This window comes from Hemicordylus capensis, chromosome 2 (genome assembly GCF_027244095.1).
Source record: "Hemicordylus capensis ecotype Gifberg chromosome 2, rHemCap1.1.pri, whole genome shotgun sequence".
In the NCBI taxonomy this organism is placed as follows: domain Eukaryota; kingdom Metazoa; phylum Chordata; class Lepidosauria; order Squamata; family Cordylidae; genus Hemicordylus; species Hemicordylus capensis.
Window position 1 is genome coordinate 174,051,415 of NC_069658.1, and position 26,209 is coordinate 174,077,623.

The following is a 26,209-nucleotide window of genomic DNA, read 5'->3' on the forward strand; positions in this document are numbered from 1 at the left end:
ATGTTTAAATGAATGTAGCTATAAGATGAAGAACAGCAAAATGTCTCAAGAAGTCAATTTGGCATTGTATCATAATATCTGAAAATAAACCAGCCCTTAAGCCACTGAAGCTGATGTGCTGTACTCTTTTTTGACTTGCCACCAGCATGGAAGATTGGGGAGAGGCTGCCTTTGAAACTGTAGTGATCAGCCTCCCCTCCCTCTAAAGAGTTAACAGGGAATGAACCGTTTTCTCGACTGACAGGCTGGTGAACTGCAGGGCAGCCAATCAGTACACCAGGTGGGTGGGACCTAGAGTGTGGTTGCTGGGAATTATGGGAACAAGAAGGGCCATCTGTGCTGAAGAAGTGGGTGCAGAAAGGCTTAGTGAGGGGCATGGAGTTTTTGCTCCCTTGTGGTCAAAGCCAACATGGAGGTTTCTCTCATGGAATAACTGCAGATCCTTGAAAGACAGGATTGCAGGAGGCTTGATTCTCATCAGGTGTTGGGTGAGTTTTCAAGGAAAAGGAGATTCAGCATAGGGAACAGTTTGTTAGTCAGATCTTGCATTAGAAACTTATATTTCTTTGTGTGTGTTTCCTTGGGATTCCGCCCCAAGCCCAGGGAGGTTCAAGCTCTATCAATAAGAGGGGTGGTGGTGGCAGCATTTTAATTCTACCGGAAATATAGATTAGTTTTATGAGAAGCCCAGCCAGGCAGCTCAGCAGGGATGATTCAGCATTCCCCCACCATCCATGTGAGCTGCTCTGAGACAAAGGCTTTAATCCGTTACAGAAACTGACTAGGAATACCTTCATTCATTCTTCAGTGCCTCCTCCCAAAGGGGCTTCTTGGCCTCACCTGTGAAATCATAGAACTGGGGCAAGGCATCCATGATGATTCCAATCAGAGGCAAGTAGAGCTGAGCCACATGTGCCCGCACAGCAGGGTCCATGTAGCGGGTGTCCGAGTCATGGCTGCACAGTAGGTTGTGTAGAGTACTGATTGCCTTCTTGTGCAGAAAAAAGGCCCTGAGGTAAGGTAAACATAGTGTGTCAGAAAATGTTATCATTATAAAACTACTAGGGCCTAAACAGACCATTTTGCTTCATTCAGTCTTCTTTCTTTGGGCACTGGGGAAAACAGGGTGAGGAGACAGTCTAACAAGTCCTTCCCACAATCTCAATGTGTAGTTGCAATTACTGAATAGTAACAGAATGGCATTGTGTACAAGTTCAGAGACTGCCACGTCTTCCTTACTGCCTGACATACTTCAGGGCTAACACAAGCTTATCCCTGTGGATGACACTTACGCCTCTGCATCTGGTTCCAGGATTAGCGCCAGCTCCATCAGCACCAACCCTGCCAGGAAGTGCTGCTGCCGAAAGGCCATAGAGAGCTCAAACATGCTGGCCACTCGCTGGTCCTGTGTGTGGCTAGAGAAGGCTGAACCCTGGGAAAAGGGAAGGCCCAAGAGAAATCAAGCAGAACTCGGGTTTGCTCACTGCTGGCATATCACGAGCTATTCCTGTCATCCTCAACATAGAGCAAAGCACAGCACCTAAATCTCCTGAAAACCCAACTGCCTCATCCCATAGTCTGCTCTCATGGTATCCTTCTGATTGGACTAAAGCCTCTCAGATTCAGTTAATGTTCTGAAGGGGTTGGGGGAAGGGGAGGGGACATGAGAGGTTTTCCAAATGGATCCAGGAAAGAGTCTTTATAATTTTCAGCAGCATTCTAGTCCCAAGTGTCGGGGCAGATAAACTGAAGGAGAGGGAGATGGCCCCTCTGACACATCATGTAATTCCCAAGGGGCGAGAAATGTTTCCAGCCACAGAATGCTTTCAGCCCTCTCCCAGGGAAGGTCTGCTCAGATCCCCTGCCATTCATCTTTGGGCTATTACTGGTTGTCCCATTCATGGCAGCCCTCCCACTCACCATTTGCCACTCTTGCTCTTCTCTGCTTTTATCAAGCTAAACCCAATTATGCTGCCCAGAGATGCAGGTTTTGAGAGGTATAGAAAGATGTTAAATAAATAAATAAATGCCACGCCCCAAGCCACTTACCTGGGAGGTTGCTGAAGAGACTGAGGGAGACGGGGAAGCAGGTGGGGAGAGGCCACTGCAGGGTAGGTTCAGTGTGACATAATGCTCATGGCTGCAGAGGATACGGATAAAGTCCATCCTCAGAGCAACAAGGGTATTGGGGTTCTGAGTGTTCAGCAGCCGATTACTGATCTGGAGAGGAGAAGGAAGGCTGCGGTTATCTTTTGCTTGGTGCAGCAATCATACTCTAGGTGCAGCATTCACTCATCACACTCTACGCAGAGGTAGCAGTCATCCAGAGCCAGCATCTCATTTCCCAGCATCCAATACTACATTGGAGCCCCAATTACAAATGAAGCAGAAAATGGATGCTTAGAAACATCCCAGGGCAGACCCCTTCAACCTCTGTTATGGGGTGCATATGCACCTTTCTGTCTGTTTGGTCAGGCTTCTAACCAAATCCCAAAAAGTAGCTGAGATGCTGTACAAATAGAGTAAGTAAATTTTTCTGGAAAGAGAAGGGTCATTCTCAACACCAAACACAGAAACAGACAAAGTCTGCCCTAGTCTGAGAGTATCTCAAGTGAGACCAAACAAACTCTCATTTGTATTGATTCTGGGAAACAGTGAAGCTGGCCTGATCCTGCAGTACCAGAGGGGTACAGAAGTGAGTTACGGGCAACTGAAAGCTGGCTACCTTGATCTTTAGGGCATAGGACAAACAGTAAGGCCATTCTCATGACTGGGCCTACCCGGGCTAGCACAGGACTCTGTTTCAAGTTACGTGTTGGGACATCTTTCTGTTTTGGTTACGAGTATGGGACATCTTTCAGGTCATCCCAGACAGAGTAATGGTATTTTGCCATGCAGGCCATGTAGTTGGCAATCTTAATGACTAAACAGGAGGTAGAATAAAACCTTCATCCCATAGCATCCAGTCTCCTACCTTCCTTATCTCCTGGGGCTGAGTGTGTTTCACCTGACATGCTGCTTACAGCACAGTCAACCACCAGCAAGTCAAAAACGAAAGCCAAAGGGGGAAAACGTGAAACTGTCCCTAGTCAAAAACCAGAATAATAAAGTGAATGTTGTTTTTTGTTTTTAACAAGAATAAGATATGAACGGAGCGAGCAGTGCAGCGGTCAAGAAGGAGAACTGAGAAGAAAGTGCTCTCCCGCCAAAAATAATGGTTGCGCCAAGTACATGAATCAGTGAGCCAAAGAATGCCTCGTGGAGCCTGGAATTCTTCCATAGGGATTACTGTACAGGCGCAGAATCGAAGATGTAAGGAAACATGGATCACCTCAAAGATCAATATGCGCTACATGAGCAAATCAGATAAACCCCACCCCACCATCGCCCATGGTGACACACAATAATTTTCTCTTCAGGTTCTGTGTCCCTTCTGTACCCTCGTCCCAGGTCAGCCCCACTATTCCCTCTGTTTCAATTTATAATTTATTTTTAAAAGGTATATCCCAAATTATCTAATTTTTTTAAAAAATAACTGAAATAGGTTTTCAAAAGCAGTATATAGGAAGGGACAAGTTGCATATTTTTGTTAGAAGATTCCCTTGTCTTTTCTCTGCAAAATTTCTCAGTCAAGCTGACCAAGCAAGTCCAATCCTTCAATCCCTACACATTTCAGTGTCTCCTAGAGGCCACAGTTTCTTTTCACCTTTACATGTGCAGGTCTTGTTGGAATTGGGGTAGGGGAGAGAAAGGAGCATTGGTTTCACTTACCGTGAAGGCTTCTTCTGGTTCTTGTTGCCAGGGACATCTCATGGGTTATCCCTCCCCACTAGCTCCGACACAGGACAGAAATCTGATCGGAAAAACAGATAACAACACGCCCACTCGGTGCTGAGGGGGATAACCCTGCCCCAGTTCTTTCGGCTGAATCGACCCGTGAGTGAGACAAATACACATATATAATAACAGTAATCCACTATGTAAACTTGGGAAAACAGAAAAAACAGAAGGAACCATAAAAACGGTAACTCAGGGGAGGTTGAAATGTTCCTAACAGTGAATGCGAACATCTCCTCCTAACAGTACTTGTGAACACCACCTGCCCTAGCCAAAAACACAGGACCAATTCTTGACAGGAACAGGCAGGAGGTGCCAACTGGGTGGGTCGAGATGTCCCTGGCAACAAGAACCAGAAGAAGCCTTCACGGTAAGTGAAACCAATGCTCCTTTCTCGGTTCTTGTTGCCAGGGACATCTCATGGGACATACCACAGCTATGCCAACTTGGGCGGGGGCGCCCCTGCCTATTCCTGCGGAAGGACCCGTTGAAGGACCCTCCTGCCAAAGGCCGCCTGGATGGTGGCATGTGGATCAATCTTATAGTGCTTGGTGAATGTCGATGGCGCTGACCAGGTGGCAGCCCTGCAAATGTCCTGTACTGGAGCATTAGATGAAAAGGCCGCTGTAGCAGCTGCTGCCCTGGTGGAATGTGCAGTGACGTGAGTCCGAGGTGTCATGTGTGGAGCCTCGTAAGCCATCATAATGCATGACCGTATCCATCGAGCGATCGTAGAAGGAGTAATGGCAGATCCCATAAACCGTAGATTGAACAACACGAACATTGCGTCCATACTCCTAAAAGGTGCAGTTCTGATAATGTATGTCTTTAAGCATCTATGCACGTCCAGTTTGTGCCAGAGCTTTTCCCGCTCATGCACTGGATGCGGACAAAAAGAGGGTAAATAGACGTCTTGAGACTGATGGAAGACCAACAGTACCTTCGGTTGTACGAAGGGGTCAGGAATAAGCCGCACCGCCTCTTTCTGAAAAATGCAGAAGGACTTGCCAATTGATAAAGCTCTCATCTCTGAAATTCGTCTGGCCGAGGTTATTGCAACCAAGAAAGCCAGTTTATAAGACAAACTTTTAAGTGGAATAGTCGAAATTGGCTTGAAGGGAGGGTGTTGGAGGGCTCTCAAAACCACATGCAAATTCCATGATGGAAACCTATGTACGACTGGAGGAGACATCAAGGTGGCCCCTCTGAGAAATCTTTTTAGGTGAGAGTCAGACTGGAGGGAAGAGCGTGAGACACCGGATACGAAACCTATCAGAGAGGCCACTTGGCGCTTCAAAGTATTCAGTTTCAGGCCCTTCTCCAATCCTTCCTGCAGAAACTGTAGCAAGTATAGCAGTAGCAGTACCCCTAGGAACTGAGTGACGAGAAGACCAACGCAGGAATGCCCACCAGGTACTCTGATATATCCGGTTGGTTGACGATCTACGTGATGCTAACATCATCCGTAGAATTCCTGGGGAGTACCCGAACTGGCTCAGCAGTCCCCTCTCAGTCTCTATGCGGTCAGTCTTAACCAACTCGGGTTGGGGTGAAAAACAGGCCCTTGAGACAGGAGATCGTTGCTGACTGGAAGATCCCACGGAGTTTCTGCGGCCAGGTGTAACAGTTCCGCAAACCATAGTCACCTGGGCCAGAACGGCGCTATGAGAATCACTCGGGCGCGCAACAGGTGTATTCTCCTCAGTACCCTGGCTAGCAGGAGCGTTGGTGGGTACGCGAATAGGAGGCCTTTTGGCCAAGGACTTGAAAGGGCGTCTACTGCCGCTGCCCCCTTGCAGGGGAACCTGGTCATGAATTGTTTTAGTTGTGCGTTCTTTGGTGTCGCAAATAAGTACATTATCAGGACGCCCATACGTCTTGTGATTTGTTGGAATATCATCAGATTGAGGCCCCATTCTCCCGGATGGAGGTCTTCTCTGCTGAGCCAGTCTGCCACCTGATTTAGTTCCCCTTTGAGATGATGCGCTGATAGAGACTTGATGTTCGTCTCTGCCCAAGAGAGAAGTAGAATCGCCTCCTGATGTAGGGACTGGGATTGAGTCCCCCCTTGACGGTTCACATGGGCCTTTGCCGTGATGTTGTCCGTTCTTATGAGGACATGATGGTTCTGCACTGTGGGATGAAAAGCCTCCAGTGCCAAGCGAATGGCCCTGAGCTCTCTCCAATTTATACTGTGGTGCCTTTCGTTTTCGTCCCAGCGACCCTGAGCGGAGAGCTGAAGGCAGTGTGCCCCCTAGCCCCTGTTGCTCGCATACGTGGTTACTAACAGCTTTGGCGGGTCCAGGAACTCCCTCCCTTGAAATAGGTTGACCAGGTTCAACCACCAACAAAGTGATTTCCGAAGCTGAGGAGGAAGGCATAGCCACAATTTTTTCTTCTTCGCTATGGCCTGCTGATGTGGAAGCAGGAACCACTGGAGCGGACGCAGGTGTAATCGCGCCCAAGGGACTACTTCTATCGCTGCCACCATAAGGCCCAACAGCCTTGCTAGGGACGTGAGGAGGGCTGATGGTAGTGTCAAAACGGTCCTTATTTCCTGCGTGATAGTTGTGAAGCGATCCCATGGAAGGAAGAGATGATCCTCGACTGTATTTATCACGACGTCCAGATGACGAATATGGTGGCTCGGTTTCAGTTGACTTTTCTGGTGGTTTATGATGAAACTGTGACGTTCCAGTTCTGCCACTGTTAACTCTAGGTCTTGTTGCGCTTCTGGTAGAGTGCGTGATTGCACGAGCAAATTGTCCAAATACGCGAAAAGACTAACTCCGCGTAGTCGAAGATGTGCCACCAGAGGTGCCAAGACCTTGGTGAACACCCTGGGCACGGCGGACAAACCAAAGGGTAGCGCTGCGTACTGAAAATGGCACCCTGCGTACTTGAAGCATAGTAGCTTCCTGCTTTCGGGGTGTATGGGCACATGCAAGTATGCCTCCTTCAGGTCGATGGATGATAGAAAGTCCAGGTGGTGTAGGGTTTCTGAAATTGACCTTAAGGTCTCCATACGGAAACATTCTCTTTTGACCGACTTGTTCAGGAATTTTAAGTCCAGGACAGCCCTTTTTGATCCGTCCTTTTTGGGGACGGTGAACAGAATAGAATAGACGCCCCCTCCCTTCTGAGGGGAGGGAACTGGCTCCACCGCCCCGATCTCCATAAGATGATGGATGGCTTGCAGCATCTCGGCATGTTTCTGCCATGAGCGAGATCGCGGGGTGGGGACAAACCTGCGGGGGGGAAGGGGCGTCCAATTCTATTCTGTAGCCGGCTTGTAACACTGTCATAACCCAAGAATCTGTTATGGAAGATTCCCAAGCGGGAAGAAAACTTGTTAGACATCCTCCCAGCTGTACTGCTTGGCAGTCATTGCTGGGGCTTTTGCTTAGCTTGGGCAGATTGCTGCCTGAAATTTCCTACGCCGCTGTAAGGGAAGCGCTGGCGACCCCAAGATCCTCTTTGTTGTCTAGCAACTCTGTACCGGCCCCTAAAGGGCCGGAAACCCTGAAAGGGCTGGAATTGCTGGAAATTTTTCTTCAAAGGGGGCCTTTCCTGCTTGCGCACTGCTGAGGGCATGGTCTTGCGCTTATTGCTCGACTCAACTAGTACGTCTTTTAGAGCTCCTTCACCGAAGAGCTTAGTGGCGTCATAAGGAACAGCTGTAAGGCTACCCTTGGAGGTGTTGTCCACTGCCCAATTTTTCAGCCACAAATGACGCCTCCCTAAGACGGAAGCTACGGCCACCCGTGCAGAGTACCTGATGGAGTCCAGAGTGGCATCGGCTATAAAAGCCTGTGCTTTTTGCAGCTTGACCAGCTGCTGCCTCAACCTAATACTGTCAGACGGTGGTTCATTTAATAGACCATCTAGCCAGAGTAAGGAGGCCCTTGCGGCCATAGAGGCTGCTGCCGCCGCTCTGGTCACCTGAGCAGAATTATCGTGCGTGTGCTTAAACGCCGACTCTGCTTTTTTGTCAGCCAGGTCTTTAAGGGTTACCTCGCCATCCCGTGGCACAAGGGAATTTGATACCAACTGCGCGATCGGCGCATCTGTACAGGGTGTCTTAAATAATTCCGCGGCTTCTTCCTGAAAGGAATAAAAATGGTTAGATATTGCCAGGGGCTTCCTATTTGCCACGGGAAGCCGCCACTCCTGTTTCACTACCTCTGCAAATAATTCTGGTATCGATTATGGCATTTTTAAACCATGCCTGCCAGTCAGGAGGTACCGTTTTAGGAATAGTCACAGAAACTCCGGGTACGGAAGGACCCTGGTCCCCACAAACACTTAAAAGTTCCCCCGTTACCTCCCTGGAAGAAGTCCCTCTAGGGGGAGAAACCGTTAGAAGCTGTTCTTGCTCCACCAAAATGGCCGCTTCTGCCTCTTTTCGCGTCGTTTTACCCACCTCTGCCGCCATTTTGCGTCTGATGCGGTCTTGGGTCTCCGCTATCGCCCGAATCTCAGCCGAGCAGGGAGGAGGATTGGAAGAGGGCAGCCGCGAAAAAACGATCTCCTGGGAGTGGGGCGCACCCGCACTCCTATCAGCTGCACGCCAGGCTGCTGACAAACAAGTCTCGCGGCCCGAAGGCAGGAGACTCGGCACGGATCCGGGAGCGAGTGGCGCAGGCGGCTCAAAGGCAGCCGTCACCGTCACAGCAGTAGGTGGCTGTTCGGGGGCCGCTATTGGGAGCGGGGCGTCGGAGATCGTCACGCTGGCGTCTGGGCCTGCTTCCGGAGAAGTGGCTCGTGGAAGGGTTGAAGCTTCGAGGGCTTTGGAGCACCCCAGTCCAAAGTGAGCTTGCTTTGTTCCCCTGGGCACTAAAAGTGTTCTCCCTCTATGCCCCCACTCCATGCAACACGGAGAAGGTGGAGAAAACGGGGGGGGGGGAGAAGACAGATAAAAGCTGATAGATAGATAGATAGATAGATAGATAGATAGATAGATAGATAGATAGATAAAAGACTGAAGAAAAATGGAGAGTGGACACGACAGAAAAGGCAAGAATTGAGAAAATACATGGAGAAGTAAGAATCTGCTACTGGAGCTAAGGTGAGGACAGAAAGAACTGGGGCAGGGTTATCGCCCTCAGTACCGAGTGGGCGTGTTATCTGTTTTTCCAATCAGATTTCTGTCCTGTGTCAGAGTTAGTGGGGAGGGATAACCCATGAGATGTCCCTGGCAACAAGAACCGAGAAGAGAGAGGAAGGAAGGAATTAGATAGGGAGGAAACTAAATTGATTCATCCCCTGGGGACTAGAATGATCTGCTTGGCAGAAAGACATACATGAGGAGCCTGATTCAATAAAAGGTCACTCCGTACTGTTCTCATATTGCACACAATATTTTAGGGCAACCCAGAGTACTCAGATGAATCACAAGGAGGAGCTACAGAAATTTGATGGGGGTTTTTAGACTGAAATTTTCAGATCAAGAAACTCAAAATCTAGAATTACAGCCAATTACTAATATCATCATCTAATTATCAATATCCTCCTTAAGCCATTTGTTTTAATTTTCATAACATGCCTGTGTGTATTTTCCCTCCTTTTCTGAAATGATCATTGATAACACATGGAGATTAAAAAACATTAAAGTACAACCCATGTGGAACAAACAGGGAAGATAGCTGGTCTTCTGGTAGCAATCACGAATTGTGCAAACCCTTTGCTAAGCAGGGCCTGCCCTGGTTTGCACTTGAATGAGAGACTACATGTGTGAGCACTATAAGATATTCCCCTTAAGGGATGGGGCTGCTCTGGGAAGAGCATCTGCATGCTTGATAGGGCTGGGAGAGATTCCAGATAGGGCTGGGAGAGATTCCTGCCTGCAACTTTGGAGAAGCTGCTGCTAGTCTGTGTAGTCAATACTGAGCTAGATGAACCAATGAACAATTGGTATAAGGCAGCTTCTGATGTTCCTAAACTGTAGAAAGGATTTGAACCTTCATCAAACACCCAGCTATATCCGGTCCAACAAAATACTAGAGGAAGTACCAATCACGGGCCATTTTGTACATGTTTATCAGAAACCATCAATATGTTTCAGATTATGAGTTTCCCGAGTTCACCAGGTTTCCCACAATCACTTCTAGAACAAAAAACCACAGGTCTCTGTGCCAGTCAGTATGGCATCTTCTCCAAGGAACCTGGGGAAAGAGTACCACCAGGCTTCACCTTGTTACCTGCTTGTAATAGGCACGCAGAAGGTTGAAGACAAAGCCACGATCCATGAGGGACAGCAGGTCATTGAGGAAAAAGGCCAAACTGCTGTTGAGATGTTCCACCAGTTCTACATCCTATGGAAGAAGCACAGGAGTGCCTGAGATGGCAACCAGACAGGATTCCATGGGTCTCTGGCAGCCTAAGAACAGAGTCTGAGAGCTGGAGAAGGGGTTAAATCTCCAAAAGCTAATGACAAGCAGTGAACATAGAAGGCAAGGAGAAAATGGGGCAAAGCACTTATACAATTCTTATCCATCATGTCAATGAATGAAGCTTGCATGAGAGAAGTCCCCACTGGATTGTGCCCAGAGGGTTTACATTTGCTACAACATCAAATATTCACAGAAAACAACATCAGATGGCCATGCTTCAGATTTTGTGAAGTTACATAATCACACAAATTATTTCTTTTTCAAAGCTTCCTTTATAAAGACATTATTTTTCATCTTATCTAAGTTCACTTAGATGTACTATATCTGCATGGCTGTACATTTATGAACAAAATCTGAGGCATGTATCCACCTATTACTTGCTACTGCAATACTACCATTAGGAGACACCATTTTGTTTATTCCACAAGAAACTTCAGAATTCTCCTTTTACACATAGGGGACTTGACAGTGGGTCATTACAGAATGTCCCAGGGCAGCCAGTGAAGAATACTCCATGTCTATTGTCCTTTTTTGTAACATGTTGGACCCTGTAAATTACTCTTACATATGAAAATATAAAGCTTGGTGCATTCATTTACACACGTTGTATAGGGGGAAGGGAAGGGGTGGGGGAGAGAAATCTGTACCTTGTTGCCCCTGAAGGCACACTTATATCTAAAAATACATGAAGCTGCCTGACAGTGAGTCAGAACGTTGGTTTGCCAAGGTCAGTGGTGTCCATGGCGACTGGCAGTGGCTCTCCAGGGTTTCAGGGTTAGGGTCCATTCCCAGCCCTTGCTAGGGATTCAAGGGACTGGAATGTGGGACCTTCCTACATGCAATGTATGGGCTCTGTCACTGTGTTACAGCCCCACCCCTCACTCAAAGGAGCATCCCTGTCACTCCACAGAGATGTCAACAATGGCCCCTGGCTCATGGCTGAGCAGGTAGATTTGGATCATATACTCCCCCAGCTAACTGAGCAAAGAGGCACCTTTTAAAGGGGCAATTCTCATATATTTAGCAGTGGGAGAAGCAACTGGTCCTATACCACCCCAGCACAACATCCCTCCAGTGGCTGCTGCTGGTGTCCAGTTTGTGTTTCTTTTTAGATTGTGAGCCCTTCTGGGACAGGGAACCAACTTACTTATTGTTTTTCTATGTAAACCACTTTGAGACGGTATAAATATTCGTAGTAGTAAACCATGCAAATTTAAAACATGAATTAAGTCACCCTGTGTGCTTGAGGAGTGAAGTGTACAGAAAAGTCTGAATGGACAGACAGGCAAATCGTAGAATCCTGGCACAAACCTTCTGGCAACGGCTGGCAATTTCGGCACTGACTGCGCACACAAGGGCTGAGATGTCATCGACAAAGCGGCCAGGAAAGCGCAGCCTGCGAGGCGCCTCTAGCTTGTCACACAGGAATAGATGATGTGCCATACTCTTCACCTGCAGGAAGAGTGAGCAACTGTCAGCAACAGAGAGCCCTTCTTGATGAGGAAGAGCAGCCCGATGCCTTCACGCCTGAGGGCTTCCAAACTGGACCTGAGCCTGCCTTTTTGGCTATCCAGGGCTGGGGAAATTCTCCCCTAGAACCAATCATTAACATGAGTTACGTGTGCACCTTACTTAGGTCATTTTGCACAGCAACATGGAGCTGAGAATCAATTTTTCTACTCAAGCTACAACACTGCCCTGACTGAAGGGATGGGAGAAACGCACATGCACACAAACAATAAATGTGGAGTTACCTGTACTCTCTTTCATTTTTTAAAAGTTCTCAAAGTACTATTCTCTGGAAACAAATTCACAGCTTCCAGAATGAGACAAGTGGAGCAGAACATCTGAGATATCTGCTATCATGTCCATCACACAGGGGTGGAGCTAGTCAGGTTCTTGCACCTGCTCCTGACCATCTTTCTTCGCCTCCCAGTATAAAATGGTGAGACATGTACCTGGGTGAGGCCCTTTCCATACAGCACCCTGCACAACTACACATTTCTGGTAATGTCCTACTGCTTCAGGGGAATTTTTTGTTTAAATGTCAATATAGGAGGATGCCAAGGTATGCCCATATACCCCAAGGGACAACTCAGTCCTCCCAAACTTTCTATTGTGAGGACATAGCATAAAACAGGAAATGGATAAAGGGACACTAAAGGAGCAACCAGACGGTGGATGCTCCTGTCAACAAGGACTGATGATCTGCTCAGAAAGGCCAGAAGCAAGGAATGTACCATCAGTTTGAAGAAAAACCAGGCTTGGTGCAAGGTAGCCTCCCGCACTGCACTGGTGCTCACCACCCACTGCAGGGCCAGTTCTTCGTGAAGCAGCTACAAGCAGAAAGAGAGAGAGAGACTTCATTACCAAGGGAAGCAGGGCTTAGCATGCCATGTGTGAAAATCCAGGCCAATGATTACAGAATCAGTTTTCTAGTCATACCCTGGTGCTTTCAGAGCAAGAGGAGGGAGGCAAATGAGAATGTGGCCCTCATCTACACTCTTTATTCTTCAGCTCTGAATCAGTTTGGAGCATTCCGATTCCCTGCCTGAGACACCAAGCCCCTTGCTGTTTCCAGAAGCTGCAGAAGACCAAAGGCAGCCAACCAATGGCTTCACGCAGACCAGAAAACAGTCACACTTCTGAACACAAGCTTCCTTTGCAGCATCCAAAGTCCCTAATGAGATTTTTGTGGAATTATTCATTCCCAATCAACTTTCATGGGTGGATGCTTCTGGGTGAAACTCATGCCCATCCAACTCAATCCATTTAGCTCACGGTCTCATCAACATCAATGGCCAAGAAGGCAGAGGCTTTCGTGTAAAGCCTGCCACAGCCATTTATAGAATAATATTATTAACTCCAGACTTCCTTCTCCACACAGAGGCTTTTGGAAGTGTGGAGAGAGACGTATGCACAAATGTGACACGTAAATGGGGTCACCTGCATTCTGTTTTTTACCTTTTTGAGTTCTCAAAGAACTATGGAGCATGTGTTCCAAAATGGACAGTTCAGACAAGTTTCCTTGTCTGCTGCGGCTTCTTGGTGGGGCTTGTGGGATTTCCCCATCCACACAACACAAAAAAAGTTTTCAGTGAAGCACAGACTCAAAAGCAATTGGGTCACAGCATACCTGCTAAAGAGCAGTCACAAAACTCAAGCTGCCCTTCCTCCTGCGCTCCAGCTAGGAGCAGATCCCACTTCACTGCTGCTTGCATTAGGCAAGCTGAACAGCCCAGCCTATATGACCATTCCTGGTGTAAACTGAGCACTTCTCCAAGAGTGGTTTAGGCTGTTTGGTTTGGGAGGAAGGTCCAGGTGAGTTGTCCATTTTGAATGGAAGAATCAGAGCAGCAGCTCAGCAAGGAAGAAGCAAAGAGCAAGCAACAAAGGGGCAAGAGTGGAAAGTAGAAACAGAAGAATGATAGGGAGTGGGGAAGCTGTAAGAGGAGGGTGGGCTTTTTAACACAAAGTGGTTTACTCTCCCATGACAGTTAAGGCTTGGAATTTTGTATGGCAGAAGTCAATCAGCCATGGAGATGTAAGCACCAGTCTCAGGGCTCCGCCAGGACCATTCCATTTTGTAGAGCCACCCATACTTCTGTTAAACATTCGCAGCAAACAACATTGTTGCAAAAGCCCAACATCCCGTGTTACTTGGTTCTCCACCACAGTTTCTGACCCAAATGCCTGAGACATCTTATGCATGCCTACGTGGAACTAAGACACTTGCTCCCAAGTGTGCACAGGATCACAGCTTAAGTCTCCCTTCCAGGGCAATGCTACTCGGGTGCTTCCCAGCCCTTCTCTACCTTTTTAGTCACTGGTCTCATCGGGGTAGGTGGAGCAAAAGTGGAGCCCTCAAGATAGGAGGAGATGCGATTAGGTGCTCGCTCTGCAGCCTGTGGGATGAGGAGCAGCAAGAGAGAGAAAAGAAGAAGACACAGAAGTGGTAAAGAGGCATTACTCAGATCAGAAGAAACAGTGAGGTGAGAGTTGTGGAAAAGCAGCCTGGCTTTCTTACCTGAGAGGAAGGAGCTCAGAATCGGAAAGCAAACCATACCCAACCTGGAAGCAGGAGGGTAGGAGGGATCTGTGCGGCTACCAACTCCAGGGTTGCTCAGATTAAATAATCACAGGTCGGGGGGGTTACTCACTACAGTTGGCTTTTCCCCCCACCAGCAAAACAGCCAACACAGCTTTTCTTTACCACTAAAAAAAGTACACTCATTCATTTATCCACTTCGCTGTAGGCTCCATGCCCAGTGCCACTCTCATATCCAAAGACACTCACTCTCAGGTACTCCACCCCAGAAGTCCTCCAAAGCCAGCAGCATTTTCACCTGCAGAAGCCCTCCCTGCTTGTCCACTAAGCAGAGGAGATACAAGGAAACTCAGAAAAGTCAGGGACAAGGACGTCATTGCTCCCTGTGCCCTTGATCTGGGCACAGCCACAGTCTTGGATACTGTCACTACAACTGAGTGGGCAGATCAACAGGCTCCCAAATTCTCTGGGAATAGCCAGTGAGTCTCTCCTGCAAGATATCAACTGTAAGGAAAGAGGCAGTCTCATGCTGGCAAATTGTGAGACCAGAGCTGCCAGTATGGAAGTGGAAGAGGGGGAATGCATGAGAAAAGTGGTAGTTGCCAGTCAATCCCCCTCTTCTACAACAGCCCAGAACTAATCTGCTCAGACAACCAGGGCTGAAAGACACATAGGAATGCAAGAGAAAGGGGAGGAATTATCTCTCTTGCATAAGCTATCTGGGGCGGTAGGGTGTTGAGCATCATTTCTTTTTATTATTACTATCATCATTATTATTTATACATCTTTCTTCAACACAAGAAGTTCTCAAAACTGTTCATACGGAAAAGGAATAAGATGGTTCCCTGTCCCAAGAAGGCTCACAATCTAGAAGGTAAGACAAGTTAGATCCCAGCAGCAGCCACTGGAAAAATATTGCACTGGTGCTGTATAGGAACAGCTGCTGTTCCCCTGCTCAAAATAAGAGAGCCACCACTTTATAATGGGTACTTTTGCCCAGTTAGAAAAGGTTATTAAAAATATCTGTTGTTCTTCACTCAGTCCAATATCCTTTACTGTACACTTGTAGCTCATGCCAATTGGAGTTGCACAGACTCAGGGTAGGAGACTGAACTAGACAATTTTCATTTCCCAGTCAGGACTAGAAGTGTTCATATAGATCTAAACTGTGCAGGGAACACAGGGGAACTTGCTCTTCATATTAACATTACTCAGCAGATAAGCAACTAGTAGAGCTTTAGTCAACCAGACTGTTGCTCAGAGGGATCAATTATACTCTGTGCCCTGGTCTATGTATGTGTCTGGGGGTGGGTAAAGTAATAGATAGTAGGAAGGCTAGCAAACGGAAAGGTATGCGCGACAAAGGAGTTCAATTTTCTGGACACTAGAGGAATCCACAAATTCCACCTGTATATTTTCAAACATCTTCCCCACAACCATAAAAGGAACTTGATTTCAAGGGACCAGATATCTGATCCCAGATATGCAGAATTGTAAAGACAAGCTGCGCTAGTCAGACCAGGGTGCCTGATGTTCAGTTTAAAGGGGTGAAGTCTAATGAATTAACAAAGAGCCCTCGTTTGACTATCAGAGATTAGCAAGATCAACAAGCCACATTTTTGAATTCATAAATAATCATATTATATATTATATTATAATTATTGAGGGAGTATTTAAATATTTAATATCTCTGCCCAAGTGCTGCTTTTAGACCTTTTGTCTGCATTAAGGTTTCCAGAGGGAAAGGAAAGTGAAAACTGAAACCTCTCTTTTCCCATGTAAGGAGTACTGCCTTCTTGGGACAATCGTTACGCTCCTGATCTAGTGGCATGCTTAAGGCCACCAAACCATGCACTTCAGAGTGGCAGACCTGTCACTATCTCTCAATCTCAGTCCCCATCTGCAGTATAGGAACAATAAAACAAAATTGTAAGGTAGGCTAGTAGGCAGGATAGGATTACTGAAACAATAATGTGAAACACTCTGAACATCTCAAAATACACTACAAATTTAAATGTTCTTATTAGTCTAGCTTGGCCTCCTGCCTAATCACATCTAGGAAACAAACCAGAACCACCACCTGTACCAGAGTGTCAGCACTCTGGACTTGCAGATCCATAGCACTGGAGTGCCATGCTCAAGTGCATATATGCAAATTCATTAATGTATAGGTCAAGATACCGCATGAGGATGAAGCATATTCACAGAGGATGGGTATATATCCGGGGTGACCAGCCTGTGACATTGGCAGGGTGAGTTTTCATGGATGCCTGGAAGTAGAGTAGGAGGGCCCACAGGCATGGCTTTGGCTCTAGGGCTGCACTAGAGTAGTAGCTTAAAGGCAACGCCACTTAAAGGCACAGGGGAGCTGCATACATCTTATAAGTTGCACTAGGGTGACAGGCTCAATTTTTGGACGTAACTTGTGCTGATCATGTTTAAAGACCGGCCACTAACAATCTATAGACAGACAAGGTCAGGACCTGCGATCCGCACAGCTGCCATTAGATGGCACTGTTGAAGAGTGAAAAGACAACCAACTACTTCAGAGCACTCGAACAGGATGCAGAGAATCCTGCAAACAAGGGAAACGCAAAACACACCCTGCATCCAGTAAATAGTACTCATAGTTCTTCCTAGGATCCTTGAAAAATTGCAAGAGTTATTACTTCTTCCAAAGGCATAAGTCAAAGGCATTATTAAGGTCATTAACTGACGACCAAGGATGAGGGGCAAACAGGAGTGGAACCCACTTTTTCTGCACAAAGGGAGTGTCCAACTTCTGGCAGTTTTGTTCAGCTCCAAGAAGCTGGAAAATGTAATGCAGATGACCCCGGTGAGACTGGAAGCAGATCTTTAGTTTGTTCTCCTTGAAAGCAGATTTTGGATCAGAGAGTTAAGTTCCTGCATTCAAGATAAACACAGTGTCTCCTAGTTCTCTCATACTGTATGTTCTATGTATGATGAGAAGGTGCAAGGCTCAGAGACTTAAGAACCTGATTTCATCATGCACAAAAGTTCCAGAACATGTGTATTATCCAACTGCAGAGAGACCCTAAAAAACTTGAGCCAACATATGCCAAAGCTAGAAGCTCCAGATCAAAGGAGAAATGCTGTTTTTCTTTTTGTTTTTGTTTTTAATTCCCACGAACCCAATATATTTCTCTATCAGTTTTATCCCATCCTGCCTCAGTGGTGATAACCATGAGTTTATCCCCTTTTCACTCTCATAACCACTCTGTGAGGTTACATTGAGAGAAGTCACCCTTGGGCCAGTCACCATAATCTTTCTACAGCTGAACAGGGAATTGAAAAATTGCCCCTTGCCCAGATTCCACGATTCAGCTACACTAGCCTGACTGCCCCAGCTGGTCCCCTCAGCCTCCAACATCTTTGGTGCTTGGGAGTTGTCTGCAGGTAGTATCCTTCCTTCACTACATCGATCCTTGTTCTGTGGAGAATGAGACCTGCAAATCAGCCCAGAGATTCCTCTGCTTGCTGCAATCCATCCCCCACTCCTCACACCTCTGCCAAACACAGTAATTTAAAGTACATAGGATCCTGCCAATGGCGGCCTATCAAGGGGGGAAATTTCACTGCAGCCTCATCTAGAAAGGCCCAGTGCAGATGAGACATCTCCCTAACCAGGGTTAGGAACATAACAACAGCCCTGCTAGATCAGATGAAAGGCCTATCTAGTCCAGCATCTCATTTTCTCCAGTGGCCAACCAAACGCCTCTAGAAAGCCCCCAAAGCAGGAGATAAAAGCAATATGCCACTGCTGCTGCTGCTGCTTCCCAGCAACTGGAATTCAGAGGAAGATTGGTGGTTATCTTTCCCCTCTATGCCTGAGCTCACATGCTCCTTCCACCTCCCTCTCTTTTGCAAAACAAACCACGGTTAATGTTACCTGTGCACTAGTCTTTATGCTAACCATGATTAATTCAAACAAAAAAATAACAAACCCAGTTTGAACCACAGTTGAAAATAACCATGGTTAGTGCTAAGACTGGCATACACAACACTCAACATGATGAGCTCTGAAAGGAGCCACATACAAGAGGAAAAAGCAAAGATCACAGAATGCTCCCAATCTCCTAACTGTAGATCTGTCAACCTTATATTTGTATCAGGCCTAAGTGATCCACCATACTACCTTAAGCATATACAAATGCAAGTTGCACAAGGAAGGAAAACAAGTCCTTACAGAGACCTTTGCAAACAAAGACTGTGCCAGACCTTGGCTGTGTGTGCTTCCAATCTCAAAACTGTGCCTCCTACGCTGCCAGTCTGTGTAGACAATACTGAGCTAGATGGACCTATGGTCTGACTCAGTATATGGCAGCTTCCTAGGTTCCTAAGATACATGTATTATTTTAAGGGCTCATGAATGTAATCCTTTCAAAGTGATAAAGGTAAAGTAGAAGACATTTTACATGTTTGTCAAGTAGTAAAACTATTTCTTATGGAAATGCCTTTAATGCCCATTGCTGTGCTCAACTCAGCCTCCCACTCTAGCCTTTTGGAAAAGCTTACTGATTTTAACCTTAGCCCACAACTGAAACAAGGACAACTGCAGCTGCACTCTGAGAAGCAAGTGAAGGAGGGAAACAAAGGGAAGCTACGAGGATGGTAAGGAGGAGAGGAGAGGCACCTGCTTTAAGTCCGTGCTGGAGTTCGGATGATTTCTGCGAAGCACAGACTTTGGGCCTCCAGGGGCATAAGCTGAGTTGACCCAGGAGTGAGAACGGTCGATCCCCTAGGCAGTGTGCAAAAGAAAAGCATGAAAGGAAAAATAATCACAACGGAGGGGCAAAGATCAGAGCAAATGAACCAAGTCGCTTCAGAAAGAACCACAACCATTGCTGCTGCTGTTTTGAAGGGGGGTGGGGGGTGGGAGAGAGCCACGCAAACTTTGATGACTGGGGTGGCTGGAGGGCAGAGGAGAGAGAAGCTTGATTCCAGGGCTCAGTTTGAGCCAGAGACTGCGCTTCTTAGCAAATCACTGAAAGGAAGGCACAAAGAGCATCATTTCATTTACTGAATACATTTATATACCAGTGTTCAATAAATATTTCTAGAGTAGGTTCACATTAATAAAAGATAAAATAATAAATACAGAATGAAACAAAAATCTATACAATTAACAGAACAGCAGAACTACACAACAGAACAAACATATCAAAAGGCCAGGGGAAATAAAAAGGTTGTATTTTGACAGAATACACTCTTATTACAGCAATCATTGGTGCTGCCACATTGATCCCCTGGGAATTGCTACATGGGGCAGATAGCAATTCCCAAGGGGTCAAGGTAGCAGCACCAATGATTGCCGTAAGGGTGCGTCCTAGGCTCAGTTTGATCACCAGTACTGTTTCGTAACTAATATGAAGCCATAGAGAGATCATCCAGGATTTTGGAATTGGATGTCACCAATATTCTGAAGACACTAAACTCTATATTTTACTAACTAAGCATCCAGGATCAATTATCTGTTCTAAATCATATCAGAGGGCCCTAGGTGAGCGAATGAGATACAACAAGCTGTAAGTGACCAGAGAAGACTGAGCTAATTCTGGAAAAGTGACCCCCCCCCAAGGCTCTGAATGATGTAGTCCTACCAGTAAAAGAGGAGTGTGGCATTCACCATTCATGTCATCACACCAGGTTAGGAGCCTTGAACCCCACCCCTGCTTTTGGATATTCCTTTCCATTAACTCAGTTATGTCAGGCTGTGCCTCTTTCTGGTGGAAAAATATCTATCTATCCTGATCCATGCTTCTTCCTTCTAGGACTAACTACTATAATGTTAGGTGTGCTCTTCAAGATGACTTGGTTGCTTCAACTGTTCCGGAAGGCCACTGCTGCTTTCTGTCAGGAGGTGGTAGCATAATACTGCTCTGTGCTCACTGTACTAGGTGGCTAATCTGCTTCTGGACCCAGTTAAGCTAGTTCTTAATTCTGTGGCATCTTCTGATTCTCCATGCAATATAAGATCAGCATAGGTTTTAAATAAAAATAGCCTCTTCCAAGCCCTTAGATACCACATAGCTTCCCCCACATGAGTTCTGGAACTGTTTACAGTCCATGCCCTATCCACAGAACAAGATTGATGGCCAGGTGTTCCATATATGTGGAAATACCTCTCCCTAGAAATTACATACTGTCTCTCCTTGATGGCCTTTCAGAAGGGTGGGCACTCCCCCCCACACACACCTTTCTGAATTCCCCCCATTATTAATTGGGACTTCATACTGATGTTAATCTAAATTTGTTAGTTTTCTCGGGACAGGCTATTGAACGTTTATGGTTTTAATTTATAAGTCACCTGGAGACTTTCACAAGCATAATAAAAATGATGTTAATTTAAATGAAGAAATCATCTCCAGCCATGAACTTGAGACATAGTCTCTCTTTTGTCATCTCACCCACTGTCAGAGCTTACTGCAGGGACTTGTCCTTTTTGTTTATGTTACTCATAAAGCATCACATACATCAGTTGTGCTATGTGAATAGTGATGATATATGATGGCCTTTAATCCTTTTTGTGTTTCGTTTGCTCATATGTCACATGGAAATCAGTAGGCACAACATCAGTCTAGACCACTGACCTTCCTCCAGCCAAGCTAGTCTTACTGTGTTGTGTCTGGCTCAAACCCACACTTCTCTTATGTCACATGGTAGCACAAAAATGACTTTGCTATATACACTGGACAATATAAGTAGCACCTTTGGGGCAGGTTCCAAATTAATGTTTGAAGCTCACAGAGTGACTGTGTAAAATGGTCTTGTTGAATGTAAGTATTTTGTGATAACTGGTTATTCCTGCAGGTTTTCTGAGGTGATCCTATGAGCCAGATTTCATCTGGATCTGCTCATATATTTTCCCCTGAGGTTATGCAGATAACCAAGTACTGTGCATACAGTGATAGCACAGTCTTTTTCTGTGGTTGCCCTGAGGCTATGGAACAATCTCCCTGAGGTGGTGTCCAATGCAACTCACTGCTTTCCAATGAGGGTGTAAGGTCTTTTTCTCTATTAGAACATGCAGTCTGGGCTGAGCCAAGCTGCTAGAGTGGCTTCATTGGTTTTGTTGATGTTACAGAATTTTTTTATTTTGTTTGATTTTAGCAGAATATTGTTCTGACATGTTATGCGTCTCCTGTTGTATTTGTATGAAATTCTAAGACGCCTTAAAGCATTTGAAAAGAGATGCCTCACAGGAAGTCATTCCATGGAAGTAAAAAATGACATCAGAAGAGGTCAGCTGCTGCTTTCTTGAAAAATGGGTGCAGGCTATTGTCTAGTAAGCGCACACACCATAGAAAGAGGAACAGGAGTATTCATAAGTGTGGCTGCACAAAGGACACAAGGAAGAGCATTCCTTTCCCTTGGTAGCATAAACTGTGTTAACTAATTCAAACTTAGCCTAGAGCATGAGGTGGCTGTCCCAAGCTTCTCCAAGGCACAACTATCTCTTTTGGGGACCTTGGAGTAGCTTGTTGAAAACACATAATGGCCGTTCTCTTTATGCTGCTTCCCTCTGCAGTAGGAATACTAACAAGTGGATTCACAGATAAAAGAATCTAGCTGTTCCTGAGGAGAAGATACTCAACAGAGCCCCCACTGCTCACCTTGCTGCTGATGATCTTCTGAACTTCCTCATCAGGGGAGTTTGGTGTAGTAGTCAGGTCAGGGTTGCTGTTGCTGATGCTTTTGGAACGGGAGAGATTAAGGCTGGCAGGACGGCCAGATGCTCGGGATAAGGTGGCATACTGGATGGGGCCACTATGAGGTGACATTCCTGTCTCTGGAAGAAGTACACACAGAGTTAGGTCAAAGGCCACAACCAACAAACTGGGGTTCCAAGAATCTTCACTGCTATGGAAGGGCACTCTGGGAGCCACCAGCAGCCACAGCCACAAGGAGATAACACATTCACAGCATTTCCTTCTTCAAGTTCCTCATCTCGGAGCAAGAATGAAACATTTCTTGTGAAGATTCCTTTTGTTTGGACAGAGGCGGACCTATCCAAGCTATGGTATGCATTTGCTCCCCAGGATAGTTTCCCTCTTGTTATAATAGTTAGAACCTTGAGGACTATCTTTCCCCCTGTCCTCCTTATTTTCCTCTTTGTCCCGTTCAATATTTATTATTTACTAACTGAACCCGCACAGAGCATCTGTGCACTTTTTGGGGCTGGCGATTCCCCCCTCCCCCCACCTTCTGCCCCAATCTCTCCTGCATTCCAACCACTTTCTGCAACAGTCTCTCCTGCCCTCCCCCCCCGCCTTCTGCCCCAATCTTCTCAGGTTTTCATCCCTGACTGCCGCCGCCGCCTCCATTTCCCCCACAGCTACCTCTCCTCCGTGGCCATTGCCAGGCTGCTCTCTTTCGTTCCCAGCCGCCGACAGGGCTTTCCTTCCCGGCCGGGCGTGGCTCAGCCTCCCGCCTAGCCAGGCCATTCTCGGTGGTGCAGCTCTACTGCTGCCCGCCGCCTCTTCCTTTTCCTGGTGGCCCAGCCGCCTCCCCAGGCCGGGCCGCCTCCTCCCCAATTTCCGCCACCGCCACCTCCCCTCCGTGGCTGTTGCAGGGCTGCTCCTGGCGGCCCAGCCACCTCCCCAGGCCAGGCCACCGCCATTACCATGGTCGGAACTCTTGCGTGACCTTTCGAGAGTTCCGCCGCAATGACACGCATCCTCACAGTAGGTAGCCAAGAGAATTAATAATAGATAGATAGATGTAACATATTTATATACCACCCAAAACTCATGTCTCTAGGTGGGATTTCTTTCTTTCTTTCTTTCTTTCTTTAAAAAATTATACCGCCCTTCCAAAAGGCTCAGGGCAGTATACAGTAAAGCAGCACAAACTAAAACAAAATTAAAAGATTAAAACATTAAAAACAATTTAAGATTTAAACAACGGAAATATAGTGTTAAAACAATATAGTTATGTTTTGTTTTAGCTGGGGAATCTTCCTCAGTGGTAGTTCTCTCAAAGTGAGAGACTGACTCACCCCAGTGGAATGCTGAAACCTCTTCAAAAACTGCCTCCCAGAACAGGAGTTGCCCATCATTGGATGTTCATTCTCCTTCCAGTTGAACAGAAGGAACCTTCACTGTAAGCCCAGTGCTCTGTCTTTGATTCAACAGACTTTCCCCACTAATGATATTTTTGTATCCTGAAGAGCCAGTGGCCTCTTCTAGGTCATACATTATTTCTCTAGGGCCTATAGCCTGATTTTCCATTCCCCCTGCAGACAAACCTATGCTTATTGGAGAGAACTGTTGCACACAAAAGACAGAATGTTTCAGAGGCCCGTTTCCTTGAGGTCCCTAGCATCTGCTATGGAAGAGACACTGCTGGTAGAGGAATGCAAAAATCTCCATTGAAGACAAACTCTAGTAGCCTCTGAAGGAGCAGAGAGCTCCAGTTGCTGCCCACCTGCCTTGTTGTTAGGCGCCAGATCTAATCTGTGCTTCTTGCTGTTGGGCATACTGCCAAAATGGGAGCTGGGAGTAAGATCAAAAGTAATAAATCTCCAACCCTGCTGAACACAAGGAGGATGGGGGGAATGAAGAGCAAGTCTGAATTCCTTCTAACCTCTAGGTCCAAGTGACATTGACAGCTCTGCTTCCTTAGAGGAGGCAGGACAAACGCTGGGAGGACAATTTCCACCTATGGAAGTCACCCAATGTTGGATGCCCTCCTCCCGCCAAGCAAGAAAGAAATGGGATGCAGATAAGATTGCCCTTGCTCCACTCCAGTGAAGAAGTTAGAACCAAGTTCGAGCACACTCTCCCTACTCTACAACATATCTGCTAAGCAGGAAAAAATAGCCAAGAAAAGGAGAAACATGCTTCAGAGCTCTGTAGCAATGGCCTCCAAGTGCTCAGTCCTATATGAAGAGCTTCACAGAGGTCATGAGGAGCCCTCCAATGCCTTCCTTCATCCGGACACATATCTCCAATTGTCTCAACATAAGTGGGCCTTGCAAGAAGTGTGTGTTCCATATTCCACAATTTATAAATATCATGAGATTACCATTACATTTCACTATTGCACCCAGTTACTCTTGGGAAGTGGAGAGAAGAGCATTACAATATTGACAATTTGTTTTCAATTCTTTTCCTCACATCAGCTCAAGTTTATCAGGTTCCATTTTGAACCTCAGACTTTATTTTGGAAGATATGTGGAGCTGTCTCCTAAAGACTCCTGTTATGACTCATCCACTTCAATTAACTTGAATTATTCAGGCACCCGCTCTGCCCTCAGCATGACCCCTTCTGGAAGGAAATCACTAAAGCCCTCTTGATTTATGGAGCCACGTTAGTCACCTCTTTGAGCATGCTCATCTGCCCCTCTGAGATACAAGGCTTTCTCAAATTGCCTTGAAACACTCCTATAATTCAACTGAACCAATCAGTGGAAGATTATCATGACTCAGATAAAGATGAAAATAAGGCTTTGTTCTCTGTATGTAATCTTAAGTAAGCATTATCAAGATCTGTTGGAAAATCGGAGCACCTTTCTGTACCAGGAGCACGGAACACTCTACTGCTCATCTGGTCAGGACACCCCACATTGTCCACACGGCTTATAATAAACCAATACTGAGCTGAAATCACTGTGTGGCTCTCTGTCTTGTCTATCTTGGATCCTGATCCCCAACTATCCCTTCCCTAATTCCTGTAGGAGAAGCTCCAACAACAAGAATGAGGAGCTGGTGAGTCTCAGGAGTTGCAGGACAGGTCACATAACAACCAAATTTCCAAGAATAATTTCAAAGATTTGCTGAATTGGTGCAAATACACCAAACTAACAAAAAAAGAAGGAAGTGCAGAAGGAACACTTAAATATATTTAAATAGGTAAAGCACAGCAGCCATCAAGTGGGAGGAGAGTTCATAGGCAAACCTCACAGAGCTACAATATTTCAGATGGAGGTTTATAGAGTAGGCATCCTAGGAGTGGATCCACTTTGCCTCAGAATCATAGCAGTTAAATTCGAGGAATTAATGGGGCTATTCACATAGGGATGTGTTGTATGTGGTTCTTCTCCACGTTCCCTGCGAATATTTTTTCTATGCATGTTCACACAGCTTGCTCTGGGTTCTTCTCCAGCCAATTGTTTCCTAGGGGGGTGGGATGCCACGCCTCCTTTTCATGTGATTTATTTATTTTTTAAATTAAATTTGACAGTCAGCACTCTGCAAGAATGACTACACGGAGCAACAGCACATGATTCTCATTCTCAATTTTAATTTTCTGCCCAGGACTCCATTAGCCTTCCTGATATTATTTTCCTTTTTGCACAGTGACTTCTGCAAGCAGGGCGGCTGTCAGAACAACAAAACCACTCGCAAACAAAGAAATCCACCACCCCTCCCAATGCTCGCAATTTCAAATCACTAATACAGTTTATCAGTTTAGTTGAATCTCGCTTTAGGGGTTTGAGGAGGACCAATTTGATTAAACGGAAAATTATTGGTAAGGGGGTAGGTGGGTTGCCATAAATTAATAATGGAAAATAATTATGTGAGTGTAGGAGCAGCGCTGGCAGAGGAGTAGGCGTGTGCGTATACGAGTGCATATGTGTGTATGAATGTATGCATGTATGTATACGAGTGAGTACGTGTATGAGCGTATATGTATGAGTTGAAATTAGTAATCTTTATTAGACTAGTATCTAACTCAGCTCACTCAAGCCCCCTTTTTGCCACTCGTAGATAAGGCCTAGTATAATTAAGGCAAGAATAGTAGACCAGAGCTGCACAACTTTGGGCCTCTTGCAGATGTTGTACTACAGATCCCATAATTCCTGACTACTGGCTGCTGTAACTGGGGATGATGGGATGTGCAGCCCTGCAGTAGACCATTCCAAATGCAGCTGTCAAACTCTCCTTCATTTAGCCTTGTGGAATGTTGA

At 46.2% G+C, this 26,209-nt stretch overlaps 1 protein-coding gene across 7 annotated transcripts in view; it reads right to left on the reverse strand.

Annotated features, from left to right (window-relative positions):
* DOCK6 (dedicator of cytokinesis 6) overlaps nucleotides 1-26,209 on the reverse strand; it is a 164,227-nt gene that overhangs the window by 58,512 nt on the left and 79,506 nt on the right. For 6 of the 7 annotated variants that reach the window (XR_008315388.1, XR_008315389.1, XM_053291865.1 and 3 more), the window contains 9 exons: nucleotides 21,912-22,087; nucleotides 18,932-19,036; nucleotides 14,045-14,134; nucleotides 12,470-12,565; nucleotides 11,541-11,681; nucleotides 10,038-10,151; nucleotides 2,050-2,220; nucleotides 1,293-1,432; nucleotides 841-1,010 (listed from right to left, as the gene is read on the reverse strand). Coding sequence is in view for 5 of the 7 variants with exons in the window: in XM_053291865.1 (XP_053147840.1) it covers nucleotides 841-1,010; nucleotides 1,293-1,432; nucleotides 2,050-2,220; nucleotides 10,038-10,151; nucleotides 11,541-11,681; nucleotides 12,470-12,565; nucleotides 14,045-14,134; nucleotides 18,932-19,036; nucleotides 21,912-22,087 (1,203 nt within the window). In the remaining 2 variants the exon portion in view is untranslated. The remainder of the gene's footprint in view (nucleotides 1-840; nucleotides 1,011-1,292; nucleotides 1,433-2,049; nucleotides 2,221-10,037; nucleotides 10,152-11,540; nucleotides 11,682-12,469; nucleotides 12,566-14,044; nucleotides 14,135-18,931; nucleotides 19,037-21,911; nucleotides 22,088-26,209) is intronic. The other variant, XM_053291864.1, reaches the window with a different exon arrangement.